We start from the raw sequence: 16,124 nt of genomic DNA on the forward strand, positions 1-16,124 counted from the left end.
GCTACAATTATTTGTGCTACAATATGATGTTATTTTGAAGCTTTCAAGAAAATAACTCGCATTATTAAATAAATGTAAGTAGGCAATGAGAGAGTAGTGTTAGGATGCCATCTGCCCAGTATGTAACCTACTGTTACCTAGAGTACTGCATGATTATAAGGGTTAAAAGACACCTATATGATCCTAATACATTATAGGAGTGACATAAAAAGTGTGCTCCTCTGAGTGCAGATCTCCACCAGGTCGGGTTGGCTACCCAGGGCCTGCAAACTTTGGTCAATAGAAGTCAATCAGAATGGAATATGAAACGTCTGGCTGATACATCTTGATGACATGACTCTAGCGATAATGTGTACTGATCCAAAGGAATCCCGGGAGAAAGAAAACTTGATTGTATAACCTACATTCAAGAGATATAGGCCAAAACTTGAATCTTATCTGTTATTGCACCACCATGAGGCCGATTTGAAAAATGTGGGGTGGCAAGTTCTTCCTTGGTCTACTGGGCGTGTGCGTGAAAAGTTTCATGGCAGTCGGAAAATCTGGTCATGATTTGTGGCATAAAAAAAAGAGGGAAGCCGATCGTAGGCAATCAGAATGGAATCTTACATTTCTGACAGATACTTCCTAATCACATGACTACAGATATAATGTGTACCAATTTCCGTGAATTTTGGCCAATATAGGAGCAAAAACGATATAAAATCTTTTCAGGCAGAAATGGGCGTGGCCTATATGGGGAATTGAATCATGATCCAAGAGAGAAAAGGAACATTTTGACTGTACAACCTATGGTTCAAGACATGTGTATAGGCCAAAACGTGAAGTGGCCTGTTATAGCGCCACAATGAGGCTGAGGTATTCTGAAGTATTCTTTAGCTTACTAGGATGTGTGCCAAGTTTCACACTGATCGGTAAAGCGGTGCCAGAGATTAGCTGTTCACAGACGGACAGACAAACAAACACACGGACAGACGGGGAAAACACAATATCCGGCCTGGTGGAGATAAATATGGTTCAAGACCAAAACCAAGTCTGGGTGTCTTTGGATAAAGGCGCAATAGAGATGCTCAAAACTTTTTCGTTTTCATTTATTTCAGGAGAGACTCTTTGTAACTGAACAAACACTTTGTAGAAGTGATTATTTACAGACTATAGAGCTTTGTAACTATTATGACCCCTGTCTAGGGTAGGGAGTGCAACATAATAATGGAGGAGGACAGCTTGTTTCAAAATGAATTTATTTGATCAATTTCTTTAGCCAAGACTAAAAGTCTCTTGTTTCTTTGTTCTTTGACATATTATATATTAACACAGAAACATATCACCCCTTCAAAAGTACTCTGTATAAAACTGACTTTGCAGCAACCTCGACAGTTTGTATTTATTATTCACAAGAAAACGTGTGAATATAATTTGGATTGAAGATGGAGTAAAACCTACTTGAAGAGGAGTTGATGATTTTGTTTTGCCAAAAAGTAGTTGGTGGTGTTAGAAAGAAGATTTTTTTTTAACCCATTAAGACCAGGAACGCATCTGTGTCATTTTAAGATTTCTTTGGCTATTCAAAAATAGCAGATATACAAGCTCATAGCGCGGCACCGAGTGCCGCGCTACGAGCTCGTAGATCTGCTATTTTTGAAAAATCGTGAAAATGTGTGCAAATCTTTGAATGTATCATTTTTTAAAGCAAACATTTGGAACTCAAATCTTTGCTTTATGGGGTCCCTGGAACTAAATAGTTTACAAATGTTCGCTTTGAAATATATATATTCAAAGATTTGCACAAATTCGCAAGATCTTTCAAAAATAGCAGATCTACAAGCTCACAGCGCGGCACCGAGTGCCGCGCTGTGAGCTTGTAGATCTGCTATTTTTGAATGGCCAAAGAAATCTTAAAAGTACACAGATGCGTTCCGGGTCTTAATGGGTTAATCTACATTTGAATGCCACCTTATTCAGTGTTTGTACTTTATTGGTTAGGTGAGATATCTGAATTCTAAACTCTTTAATCCTAGTTCCCGATTCTGTACGCGGAGAGATGTTGCATGCAACTGTGAAAGACTTGAACCCGTGGGTGGACTATGAATTCAGGGTCGTAGCAATCAACAACGTGGGCGTAGGAGAAGCCACCATGCCATCGACACAGATCCGAACCAAAGCAGCAGGTAATAACCCCTCATTTCACTGTTTCACCTCTTGCCAAACCCACCAATCACAGTGAGGAAATGTGAGTTTACAGTCTGCTTTTTTTTTTCTCAATACTCTTTATGACAGCTGTTTACTATGTTTAAACCTTACAGTTTTAACTGGTTTTCACAGCAGTCCACTCGATAATGGGGATTTGTCATTGTTAACCAACTCAATGAAGACCAAATACATTTACCCTCACAGCCTGATTGACATTTGACACGAACAATGTTAATGATTTAGCAAACACGGTAGACAAGACTAGAGCTACTGTATCTGTTTGGATGACAGGTTCCTAAAACCATATTTTCACATGACTAGCAACTTTCCTTGTCACATGAAAGTCAAGGCACAAGAGGCATTTTTAAGCATTTAAGCACTCATACGTACACTGTTTGCATCAGCACTGCAAATTCTGCCTTTATGGATTAACGTCTGCATCGAGATGAAGCATGTAAAACACACTATGCGCGCCGTAAAGCAAATGACATGAAAGTGTCTCTTTTTGAACGGGAGAGGCGAGCGATTCCATCCTGCTGGTTCAATCAAGAACGGAGCAGGTCCCCTGTTGTGTCTCACACATGGAGACGACATACTGCGCCACTATCAGCAGCTGCATACATGGGTGGCCATGCCACTGTCAGATCATGTGTGTGATTCCTCTGCTAAGTGATTAACCTGGGAAACTAGTGTCATATGGAAATAAGATGCTGTCAATACCTGAGTTAACCTTGTGCAAAGCCTGTCTACTTAAAATGCTACCACTTTTAGAAAGTGTGGAGTTACAACCAAAATGACAGGAATTCCCTTTTCTTTTCTTTAAATTCATTGTTTATATAGTTCCAGAAGTTGCACCCGTAAACGTGAGTGGCGGTGGAGGAAGTAGAGGAGAACTTGTCATCATATGGGAGGTAAGAGGATCACAGGCATGAAATGGCCTTCATTGTGACAGAAGTCGTGTTTCACATCTTTTGACACGAATGGGATTTTGTGTTAGAATCATTTGCAGCAGTGTGGCATCAATTAAGCAGATTTTTTAATTAAAAGCAGAGCCGTAGTGATTTGCAGATTGCTGATTCCCGTGCTGTGTAAATCATAGAAGATACTGGAGCCAATTAATGCCAATTGCATAGACATAAATCAAGAATTATGCGATGAAGGACATTTATAGTATGTGGTTCATTTGAATATTTTATTACGAACTTTGCTCGATACAAAACAGTGCCCAATTTGCACCTTTTAATGCCTTGTTTTATAAGCTAAACTTTAGAATGTGAACATGTCAGCTGCATTTCCCATGTGGTAAAGTACGCACAGTAAAATCTGCTGTGTTAATTTAACTCAGAGTGTAAAAAGTGACTCATAAGGTCCATCTAGGTAATTTTTGTGTGGCCATATTTGACCATGTAACAGAGACGAGGAAGGCCCTATCATGTCTCTCACTTTCTCTAGCCAATTCCAGAGGAACAGCAAAACGGAGAGGACTTTGGATATGTTGTGGCTTTCCGCCCACTTGGCGCCAGCACCTGGATCCAGACGGTGCTAGCGTCGGCCGATGCGTCCAGATACGCTTACAGGAACGACAGCGTCGCGCCGCTGTCCCAGTTTCAAGTGAAAGTCGGAGTCTTCAACAGCATGGGCGAAGGACCTTTTAGCTCTGTGGTCATCGTGTATTCTGCAGAAGAAGGTATACCCCCACTTACCCGCTACGTGATTCTAATAGGCGAATGTACACTTAATCTACAGTTAAGTACACCTACTCTATTTTGCCCGTCTGAAATTCATAATTCACTGTCTGCCCCCTGTGTGTGTGTGTGTGTTCAGAGCCACTGGAGGCTCCGTCAAGGATGTGGGTGCGTTCCGTGTCAGCCTCTGAGATCGAGGTGTACTGGGAGCCCATCCCTCCCGGCTCCAGCAGCGGGAGGATCATTGGATATGAGGTATGAATAAAAAAAAAACACCTTAATCAGACATTACTCTTAAAAATGATTGGCACTACAATAAGCTGTCATTCATTTAGAAGGTGACTGTCGACGGTGTTTGTGAAGTGTTTCAACACATGACGAAAGGCTTGTGTTTGAAGCTGCAAATGTTTCACAGTTTAATCTGGGGAAACGAAGAGAGGTCTGTTCACAGCTGCTCCAGTTTCCTACAGAGCCCAGTGCACCACGTTGCCTGAGTTCTGTTCACAGAGACACAAGGTGTGAACATCGTGCACCAGTGTTCTCCAGGATAAACAAGCTATGGATGTTGAAACTCCAAAGGGAGATATAGCATTGGTCCTATAGTTGATAAATTGTGTTTGCTCAAAAGGCCCAGAGGAAGGCCAGCAAGGAGATGATTTGAGGTTAATCCAAAGAGAAGCAGTGCCGCTGTCAGTGAAAAAGCAGCATTTGGTGCATTCACATTTGAGATTGTGTAAATTAAGAAGGACAGGATCTGTGGTACATTTAGGAAATGTTGTGGTTAGCTAGAATCAATGATTAAATGTCACTAATTGGTGTATTTGTAGCACAGAATGAAGGTTTCGGGTTTGAAGTATAACATTTCAGGAAGTAATATTGTGTTAGCGAGGAAGCCATTGTTTATAAGAGAAAAGACGACATGGTGGATTTTCTACCTCAAACGGTTGAAATGGTTGCAAAATATTAACTTTGATCACTATAATAAGTAGTATGTCAGTGGCAGCATAGTGAAAGTAGAGCTCCCTTTGTGGTTTCACTTGGCATCAAATACTTAGAAAATTCGCTTTGCATATTAGTTATAGAGGAATTTCATGAAATACATTTCCTATGTCTCTGTAATGCAGAAGCAAGATTTCTTCAGCAAATGAGGCCTTCTCTCTCTCTATATATATATATATCCCCCCAAAACCAAACATGTCACTGTGTTTCAGAACCATGGACAGCACCTTCACTTTATCCAGACAAAGGCAGAAAAGACTGTCTGTATAGGACTAGTGTTGATTTTGACACCACATTTTCATTCAGTTTTAGTCATATTTTAGTCATCTTAAATGTTTTGCTGTTAGTCTAGTTTTAGTCGACTAAATATCATAAGATTATAGTCGACTAAATCTACAGATGATTTAGTCGACTAAAATGTATATTGGCGGTGCCTTGATGGCGTCATAATGGCTGATTTTACGCTTGGTTGCATGCTGAAAATAGCCGATCTACAAGCTCACAACGCGTCGCAGAGCAACGCGTTGTGAGCTTGTAGATCGGCTATTTTCAGAGCGCAACCTGAGCATAAAGCATAGTCTTTTAGTTCTACTGAATCTCTTCTCCACTAGTCCACTCCCTAACATTTTAGTCTAGTTTTTATTTGTTGACACAATTGTCAATATATTTAGTCTTAGTTTTAGTCATCATAGCTTAGTTTTTATTGTCTCCGCCAGGCCGAAGGCATGGCGAGAGAGTATGTTTTACCCTCCGTCCGTCCGTGTGTCCGTGTGTGTGTGTGTGTCCGTGTGTCCTTCCTGTCTGTGTGTTAGCAGCTAATCTCTGGCACCGTTGGCCCGGTCGCTGCGAAACTGTGCACACACACTCCCTGGATGCCAATTCAGAACCTCTGCCTCAAATTGTTCACATGGGCCATGCGCCACCTGGAGGTCGATTTGTTCAAAACCAATTTTTTTACATTACTCCTACAGATTTTATCCAAACGTCATGCAAATCAGTACACAGTATCTCTATAGTCATGTGATCAACACGGATCTGTCCGATTTCCCATATTCCATCCTCATTGGCTAAGGTTCGCTTCCAAAATTTGCAGGATTGGTCCGTTTTGAACAAAATGCCTCAAATCATGAACGCAGCTTGAGATTTCCGTGAAATTTCACAAACACATTCCCACTAGGCCAAGGAAGAAATGCCACCCTTTTTCACATTGGCCTGTTATAGCGCCACCAGCAGGTCTAATTTAGCAAAACACATTTTGCCTCAAATCATGAATGCAGTGTCCGATTGCCGTGAACGACCTAAGAATAAATGGCACCCTTTTCACATTGGCCTGTTATAGCGCCACCAGGAGGCCACAATAACGTACCTGACCTGGCGGAGACCTGTGCTCCGAGGAGCACTTTCTCTAGTTTAGTTCTTATTTCGTTTTCGTCAGTGAAAAAAGGTAGTTGACGAAAAAAAATTGTCATAGTTTGTAGGCGGCCAGTGGCTTTGACCAGTTTCACTTTCAAAACCTTTGCATCATGCATGTCACACAAACAGAATGCGGCACACAACACCAATGGCTTTGATCATGTGGATTGTGGAAGTTAAATGTGAAACTGGTACAATTGTTTCAATTGTGGTCACCAGCAAAGTTAGACAGATTTGTAAGGCAATGCGTGTGATGTGCGTGAGCTGGAATTGTTCCCTTGCCAGATTGTTTACGCTCATTTTTAATACATTCTTTGAAAAGGGTCCATTCCCTTGGCAACGTCATTTCTCAAGTCTTTGGAGTACTTAATTTTGTAGGCTGATTGCTGAAGAATGAATTTCATATTCTGGGAGGGATTGGGTATTGTTAAGAAATCACTGGTCAATTTCCTGATACGCTTGATATCCGCTGCAATACGTTTGTCGACATTCGACAATTACAGTGAACACGTTCACAGAAAACCATTCTTTTCCTGATATATTTTGTTGACTATCGGGCCCCAGAGGACTGTTCATTAGCCTGCCTTGTGCCTATAACGCTCTCTCTGCTTGTCATGTCCCCTGCTCCCACACATCCGCACGCATGCACGCACACATGCGCGCCCACACGCGCGCACGCACACAGGCACAAGATGGAAAAGTACACCGTCACAGAAAATAAAATAAGAGCCTGATTGATTGACGCTTGTGGCCTGCCAAGCCCCCTGGGCTGCAGCCCTTTGAGCCAGTGCTATAATCTGGGTCTGCCTCAGCGTTCAATTAACTCTACATACATATGTAACCACATGTGTACACTCTCAGAGTTAACTCTACATATGTAACCACATGTGTACACTCTCAGAGTTAACTCTACATATGTAACCACATTTGTACACTCTCTGAGTTAAATGAACAAATCATTATTATCAAAACCAGAACAAAAGAAATACAGCCTCTTGAAGCATTTTGATTGAATGCCTCAAATTCCAATTTATACTTGGCATTAGCATAGTGTCCTGGGCTTTCAGATTGTGTCTGGATAAAGCTAGCTGTATTAAATTTCTCAGGCGTAAAAATATCCAGGATGCATGGAATACAGATAGTAACCCGATCACTCAAGCCACATTAGTGAGGTGGTCAAAGATTTGGCCACATTGCTAAGTGCAAATGCCTATAACATTTCCATCCACATGCATTTACGTCTCTCGCGTCCTGATTGCGTCTAGATAGTCATTTTAATCAGATTGCTTCTTGGAAGAACTCATCAGATGATTATTTACTATGAAAAATAAATATTGATATGCTAGTGCTCTCCCTCTCTAAATGTGTCACGTCCTCTTGTAACAGTTGGAAAATGCATAATTACTGTATATGCGGTCTTCACCTTACAGGGAGATCACCCTAGACAACAGGGATAACAAGCAGCCAGCTTATTGCAATTATAACAATTTGTTGAACCAGTCCATTATTTATAGCAGACGGCACCTGGTGTTGCTTGTTCCCTAATCCTTCCATAAGTGCTTCGTGCACGTTTGTGAGCACTTCCTACTAAGACCTGAGGCGATTCTTAAAAATGTTTTCTAAATCCTAACAGTTTTTTGAAAAAAAATCGAAAACATTCTTTTTCACGATTTTTCAAAAATAGCAGATCTACAAGCTCATAGCCCGGCACTCGGTGCCGCGTTATGAGCTTGTAGATCTGCTATTTTTTAATAGCCAAAGAAATCTAAAGTGACACAGATGCGTTCCAGGTCTTAATGGGTTAAATCCTCACACTGAATGTACGTACTATCATTTCTTTATTAATTCTTTATTGTTATGTTTTACGTCGTTTTGAGTTGATTGGATTGGATATGACCCACCTGTGTCCCTATAGCCTTCTGTGACCACCAACAGAGCTCTAAATGAACCCTAGAGTCCCTATTCTGAAGCAAACATTAGGCGAGAATAGCAGACCTACAAGCACACGACACGTTGTGAGCTTGTACATCTAGTATTTGCAGAGCAGACCTATTATAGACCCCTGGGGGACACCGGAACGTTGTCTTTGTCCTTCCCTTTGTGATGAAAATAGTTCTGATGTGGAGAAAAGCACTGATATACCAATCTTGTTTAAGACATTGAAACGCACTGGACCACTTGATGAGTGAGATGCACGCTTTTTAGTGAAAACGATCGTGCATTCAGTCGTAAGAGTCTCCCTAATGCTAATACCATTATAGTTAAACACTTAAAATCCTAGCGTCCCTTTTCTGGGATGAACATTTGCGGAAATGAGCAGATATACAACATTCACTTAGTTGTTGCACTTACTGCAACAAAAAAAAAGTAAGCATGGTGATTCACATTTTCATTTTTGCTACGTGACTGCGTGGTAAGCCTGGAAGCCCGACGAATTTGGCACAGATAAAAAAGAAATAGCCCTGGGCCGATTGGTCTGGTTTTGAATTACAATTCGCTCACCCCCAGAGTTGTGGGTGACCTGACCACCACTATTCAAAGTGGGATTTTTTTTTGTTGCTGTGACGTTTGAATCTGTTTGTAACCGGCCCTTGGAAATGAATCCTCCACAACGAAGTTCCAGAATAATATCTACGCAGTGATATTAGTCTGGCCATGCCTGGCTAACTGCGTGGGTGTTCGTGATGCATATGTTCACTGGCAATAAAAACATTTCATCATAGCCGGATTCTTTGGGACTACAAGACACACCTTAAGCCATGTCTCCATCTATTGTTCTTGACTAAGCCCACTATAGGAGTGTTTTTTATTCTTTGAAAAAGTCAGCGACCGAAACAAGCTGTGAATCTGCAATAAGAAAAGTGTACGGAAGCCTCCTCCTTTTTTTTTTTACTACAGGATGGTACCATTTCTATTGCTAGATGCCTCCCAGGAAGCTGTGTGTGTACACCCGCTCAAACACGTGCCTGCTATCATTGGCGGGGATGTCAAATCCGACTCTGTCACTCTAGAGGCAAAGAATGGGATGTTACTTATCAAGTAGTATAACATCCTGTCAAAAAAAATCTTTTTGAAGTGTGTTTGAATGAGTGACTTTCCACCACTCACTCTAGAAACGTAACGTAAACAAAAGGTTTCACATGGGAAAGGTACTGTATGTTTTACTCCGCGCACTAAGTAAACTGCTGTCTAAAATGCAAAGTATCGCTTTAATCCTGTTAGCGGGACAGTTATTGGCTCATTGAGTTTTGTCTTCCTTTAGTTGGTGCCACTTAAGTTGTCTAGAAATATCACTGGCGAACTGCAACAGTTTTTTTGTTTGTTTGTTTGTTTGTTTTGGACCAGGTTCTCTGTTTGAAAGAGGGGACTCCAGAGAGTGAAGCCGAAAGAGTCCGGGTCAAGGATCCCGCAGCCCTGCTCTCTGGCCTGCAGGGAAGCACGGCGTATCTCATCTCAGTCAGGGCCCTGAACAGTGCTGGACTTGGACCCTCCACGCCTGTGTTCAACATCACCACCAAGAAACCACGTGAGTCCACAGCTGCTACAGAACGCAATCAGAATGCTTTTCATTTTCACCAATTTGACTTGGGTAACGCACTGGGTAAAGCGATTCCTCTGACAACAGGTACAGTGGTGGGTATTCCACAGTGTTGATTTTGACAGCAAATCTTGATTTAGTTTTAGTCATAGTCTTTTGAATAAAATTCCATTTAGTTTTAGTCATATTTTAGTCATCTGAAATGTTTTAGTTTTTGTCTAGTTTTAGTCGACGACATATCATAAGATTATAGTCGACTAAATCTACAGTTGATTTATAGTCGACTAAAATGTATTGTGGCGGTGCCTTGATGGTGTCGTAATGGTAGATTTTACACTCGATTGCATGCTGAAAATAGCCGATCTACAAGCTCACAACGCGTCACAGCACGACGCGTTGTGAGCTTGTAGAACTGCTATTTTCAGAGCGCAACGCCCCCGAGCGCAACCAAACATAAAATGACTTGTTTACTGGATCTCTTTTCCACTAGATCCCTCACTAACATTTTAGTCTAGTTTTTATTTGTTGACGAAATTGCCAATATATTTAGTCTTAGTTTTAGTCATCATATAGCTTATTTTTTATTTTGTTTTTGTTTAGTTTTCGTCAGTGAAAAAAGGTAGTCGACGAACATTTTTCGTCATAGTTTTAGTCGACGAAATCAACACTGGTATTCCATTATGGCATGGGGATATGCATTTCTAACTTGCATCGCTCCTGACTTGCGTGGTACCCGAGTGGTACCCGAGTGGTACCCGAGTGGTACCCGAGTGCATGGCACCGGTCTAGTAAACTGACAAGCACCAAGAAAGTTAAATATCTAACACACCAATTATAAAAGGTTATATAGCAATAAAAGACAAAAAAACTAGATGGCTATGACAGGGTGTAAATATGAATACATATTAATGTACATGTACTGTATACTATCTACCTGAGATCAAACAGACATTATACCTACTGTAAACAAACACTACCCCCAACCATTGTTTGAGAAAGAGGGAGATCGTCATAATCGTCATAATCAATTCCATGTTAAAACATTTCATATTAAAAAAAAATGTCAAAAATAGTGGAAATAGCAGATCTATAAGCTCAAGCTTATAGATCGGCTATTTCCACTATTAATGTTTATTTTTAAGTATAAAGTAATTAAATATGAGTTATTTGTCATATCGGCCCTGTGCAACTTTTGTTTCCGAAAGCTAAAAAGACAAAAAAGAAATGTAAATTTTATTCATAATGTTCCATTAATTTTCAACGACAGAAACACAATTAAATTGTTAATCCCAATTATTTGAGTGACAATGAATCGTTAACTTAAATGTGTAATCGTGACAGCCCTAACTACGATGACCTTCGGATTGAATCCTGTTCCAGGATTTTGACATGACATGTTCTTGCCTGATGTATTGAAAGCATGCTAGGAAATGAAATGCTAATGTTTACTGGAGTACAGGGTGATTAAATCCGTACTGAAATACCTTAAACAAAATGAGATAATGATGGAATTAATTCTCTGTGTTTGTGATTAACTTGTGCGACTGTATGATTATATTACATATCTTTGTAGCTCCAAGTCAGCCCCCTGGGAACATCGAGTGGAACCTGACCAACTCCAAGATCTTTCTAAACTGGGAACACGTCAAGGCGATGGAAAATGAGTCTGAGGTGACAGGATACAAGGTGAGAGTTTGTCAGAGTAATGGCTGAGATCTGGAAACTGGGGGGAAACAAATACAGCCTCAGCAGCTGTCACCTCAATAAATGGCTCTCTCATTGCAGTGGAAAGATAGTCTTCAGCACTCCAGTGTCACATTATGGATTGGCCCTGTCTGGCCTTTCAAAATTAAAAGATCTGTTCCAGGTGATAAACTGAATAGTGTTGTGCCACAGAGGGAATTCAGCTTCATCCAACCAGCACAACAACAATGAATCTTATTATTCACTTTGCATACTTATGTAAAAGAGAGCCAGCCGTGTCTTTGATAATGCGATTCACCTATTGTTTTGTTTTTTACTGTACTGTTTGCACATTGCCCAGATAATACATAAACTTGCTCCTTTCCGTCGACACGTTTGATAAAGAATCTTCCGGTAAAGCCCCTGTTGTAAGGTCTACATTGTGTGCTGAGCAGAACAGTTTAATAATTCAGCAAAGGTGCTTCAGTGAATTAAAAACATATATTTCTTCGTTCCATTCTACTTAATTTGCTGCGCAGTGCACTTTGGCATCTTTTGACCTGCTATGAAAGTGAACCCATGATTACATCTGGTATTTTTGCAATAAGCCGAAATACTGTATTATGAAAGGTTCTCTACACAAAGGTACACAAAGGAACGGTATATAGAGGATGGTATTGGATTGCACACACTGCTCTACCATTCTCGGTATCTGCCAGGAGCCTGTTTTACTTTTCGCTGTAAAATGTTACTGTGTTGGCTTCTTAATATTAGATTTTTTGAATTTTAGAATGATGGCTCTCTGGGACCCTCGCTCCTTTTCTCTGTTCCATCTCCAGGTTGAGTACCGTCAGAACTGGTATGGCAGAACTAACGTGCTGGAGACAAATAAGACCAGCGTGGAGCTGCAGATTCCCTCCGGAGAGGACTACCTCATCGAGATCAAAGCCCTCACGGACGGAGGGGATGGCAGCAGCAGTGGTCCCATTCGGATACCAAAGATGTCAAGTGAGAGACGGAGCATTTCTTAACCCTTTAAGACCGGGAACGCATCTCTGTGTCATTCTTAAAGATTTCTTTGGCTATTCAAAAATAGCAGATCTATGAGTTTGTAGATCTGCTATTTTTGAAAAATGTGTGCAAATCATTATATATATATAGCAAACATTTTTAACTCAAATCTTTTGCTTCTGGGGGGTCCCTGGAACAAAATATTTTGAGAGGGGGGTCCGCAGCCAAATACATATCATTTAGGGGGGAACCATCGCAACCTCATACGTTTTTTATTTTTTCTCCAAAAACGGTTAGGATTTAGAGAAGACATTTGTAGAATCCCCCAGAAGCAAAGATTTGAGTTAAAAAATGTCGCTTTAAAATATATATATATTTAGATATATATACAAATTTTCATGATTTTTCAAAAAATAGCAGATCTACAAGCTCATAGCGCGGCACTCGGTGCCGCGCTATGAGCTTGTATATCTGCTATTTTTGAAACAGCCAAAGCAATCTAAAAATGACAGAGATGCGTTCCCGGATTGAACGGGTTAACAGTGGTTTTCAAAGTGAAAGGAGGGGGGAAATATTGTGTTATTTAACCAATTGTCATTTTATTGTCAATTGTCAAAGACTTTCAAAATTTGTAAATTAATTATACATTTCTAAGCCATTTATCGATGTGGCCCGCAGCCAGGGTCCTTGGCATGGAAAGGTTTGGGAACCACTGTCGTTAACATGATAAATTTACAAGCAACTTCACATCTGCATGCATACTATAATTTTTGCTTATAGTACACTTGGTTGCTGATTGTAATTTTGCTTATTCGATGCTAAAGCTCCATTGTGAGACCTGGAGAGAGACAAAACTGTTTTTTATTTATTTACATGACAAGGTTCTAGTACAATATGTGCCATAAGATAATATTAAGCTGATGTTCTTCTTTTACAGGTCTCAACTCAAAAGGACATGTACGTTCAGATCCAAGCAAGATATGTTTTTTTATGTTTTCTATATGTTCAATGTTGATTTTATAGATTACAATGCCTTTATATTTAGCTCTGGCTATTAGAGCAGTATATCCTTATATTTTGGGCTGTAAACCACAAAATGTACTGTGGAACCATTTGCACCAGCCATACTGTATACCCATAAAACTAAACAAAAACATCCCCATTGATTTCAGCACCAGTATGATGATGCTCAAGTGTTAATGATATGTTTTGAAAGGAATAAGAACGTTTATGAGCTTTAGTTCGAGCCCACTTTCATTTTGATTATTATGAATGCAGGAGTCGCTGGGTTATTTTTTGGTTGCCCATCACCATGTTTTTTGCCTGATCTCAACTCTAAACTCAAGTCCAGAACTTTGGTTCTAGACTTGCTGTCACTGCTCACAACGGTATAGAAAGGAACAACCAACTGGTGGATGCTGCCAGAAATTCAATGATTTGGTTTCTGTTCTTATCGTTTTTATTCACATTTACTTTACACATAAAGAAACACTTGGTTAACGTCTTGCAACTTGAGAAACGAGTTTTATGGACACGGGTCCAAAAGGAAAACTGCTCTAGACTAGAGGGTTGACAAAGGTGCCTTATTGCCTTAAGCTTAAAGTATATATAGGCTACTTTTCTTTGTCACCTAGTCTGAAAAGCATTATTGATTGTAGATTTAATTTGCATAATTAAATGTCCTTAATTAAAATAGATAGTTTATTTACATTTTAATATGAGTGTAACAAGGAGATCCTTTGCCACCACCAGTGGTGGAAAAAGTACTCAAATGTTTTACTTAAGTAAAAGTATCAATGCTGCAATGTAGAAGTACTCTGTTACAAGCAAAAGTCCGGAATTCAAAATGTACTTGAGTAAAAGTACAAAAGTATTTGTATCAAAATGTACTTAAAGTACCAAAAGTAAAAGTACTAACATGTTTGAAAATAGCAGATCTACAAGCTCACAACGTGTCGCGATGCGACGCGTTGTGAGCTTGTAGATCGGCTATTTTCAAATAGCCTAGGTATAAAATAGGGCTGAAGTGGTTAATGTATGTTTTATAATGTGATAATTTATATCTGCAAAGTAACTAGTAACTAATGTTTTCAAATAATTGTAGAGGAGTAAAAGTACAATATTTCCCTCTGAGATGCAGTGGAGTAGAAGTAAAAGTATTTTTTGAAATTGGAAATACTCAAGCGCAGTACTTAAGTAAATGTACTTAGTTACTTTCCACCACTGGCCGCCACACAGTACAGATAGAGTAGGGGAAGGCAGGAAGTTCATTAGATACCAAGCGAGTGTAGAGGGGGAGGAAAGAAGTCTAATTAGATCCATCACTTAAGACTAATTAGATCCATCACTTACACTCGTCAATTAGCGTATGTTGATTGTGTTATGCTACGGCCATAGACATAATAAGTACATTATAGTACAGATAGGTCCACAGCGCCCTACTTCCATGTTCACTGCCACCTACTCTACTGGGAACCTGATGACACAGTGTACTGCTATGGACACCATTCAATCCTATACGTCGGCATCAAACCAATGCGTCGCAGAGGCCCTCATTAATTGATAACTGTTTCCAATCTGGCCTCTTCCCTGTTTGATGCGGAAGTGCAGTGATGATGCTACTGTATGAATAATGTGCATTCTTAATTTTTCTATTTCTATGGGTATACCTTATAGCAGCTTTGGAACCTAAACATAGGTTTACGTTTCAAAGAGCATACGTTCAAAAACGCAAGATCTTTCTCACACCTTACATTTAAATCCACTCTTAACGTGCTCTTTGATATGAGCGTGAGACAGATATGAGAGTCACGCAAGCAAAGCAAAATACATTTGGCGATGGCACATCAAAACAGACAAATTAAAGAGGACAAAGGAGAAGCACTTGTTATTGAGGCCTGGATCGATGGAGCTACCCGCTGCAAAGGACTCTACACAAATCTGTCATCATGAAATGAGTGATGCTCTCAGCATCCTGTTTGAAGAGGTTCAATCAATTTCTTCATCCTTTAAATCGGGCTGTCAAATGGACACATGAATGTTGTTAGTCAGTGTCCAAAAAGCACACTCCTACACCGACGGAACGATAACAAATCTCGAAAAATACACCCTTTAACCTCTTTGATACCACTTTTATTACTAGGTGTTCAATACACTGTGCACTGAGGCGCTATTGGGCTGATGTTTTAACATATTGCGTCAGCTAAAAAGCCAGCGTGCAAACAAACACACGCACAAATACTATTAACGGTAAATATATTAAGAGTCGTTCTAACTTTAAATTGTTTTCTAAAACACATCACAACGACGGTAGTCGCTACTGTATATTGTTTTGCTTTAATGTAATAGCAGCTATTGTCAGCAATTTAAGAAGCAGAAACAGAACAGGGGGATAACAAAAGTGGATCAAACATATCCAGGCTACCAGGGCCACACAAGGACATATAATGGCCCTCAGACCATTTACTGTAATGTATAAAACAGGTATACCTAAATGTAACATCATGACAAACAGTCTTTTTAAGTTGCCTTTTTATTTCTATATGCTTGTTTATGTCTCAATCAGTTTATGTTAACTGTTGATATATCAGAGACATTCTTTCATT

General features: G+C 39.9%; 1 protein-coding gene across 1 annotated transcript in view; it reads left to right on the forward strand.

Moving 5' to 3' along the window:
• The window catches only part of cntn6 (contactin 6), a gene marked incomplete at both ends in the record, with an annotated part of 61,999 nt that extends 48,457 nt beyond the window's left edge, over positions 1–13,542 (forward strand). Inside the window, 8 exons of the mRNA XM_080423464.1 lie at positions 2,019–2,168; positions 3,031–3,101; positions 3,643–3,877; positions 4,015–4,130; positions 9,633–9,813; positions 11,399–11,511; positions 12,348–12,516; positions 13,457–13,542. Of these exons, the coding sequence (XP_080279590.1) occupies positions 2,019–2,168; positions 3,031–3,101; positions 3,643–3,877; positions 4,015–4,130; positions 9,633–9,813; positions 11,399–11,511; positions 12,348–12,516; positions 13,457–13,542 (1,121 nt within the window). The remainder of the gene's footprint in view (positions 1–2,018; positions 2,169–3,030; positions 3,102–3,642; positions 3,878–4,014; positions 4,131–9,632; positions 9,814–11,398; positions 11,512–12,347; positions 12,517–13,456) is intronic.
• Between the last annotated feature and the right edge of the window lie 2,582 nt (positions 13,543–16,124).

This window comes from Gymnoscopelus braueri (assembly GCF_963280865.1).
Source record: "Gymnoscopelus braueri genome assembly, chromosome: 3".
NCBI lineage: Eukaryota > Metazoa > Chordata > Actinopteri > Myctophiformes > Myctophidae > Gymnoscopelus > Gymnoscopelus braueri.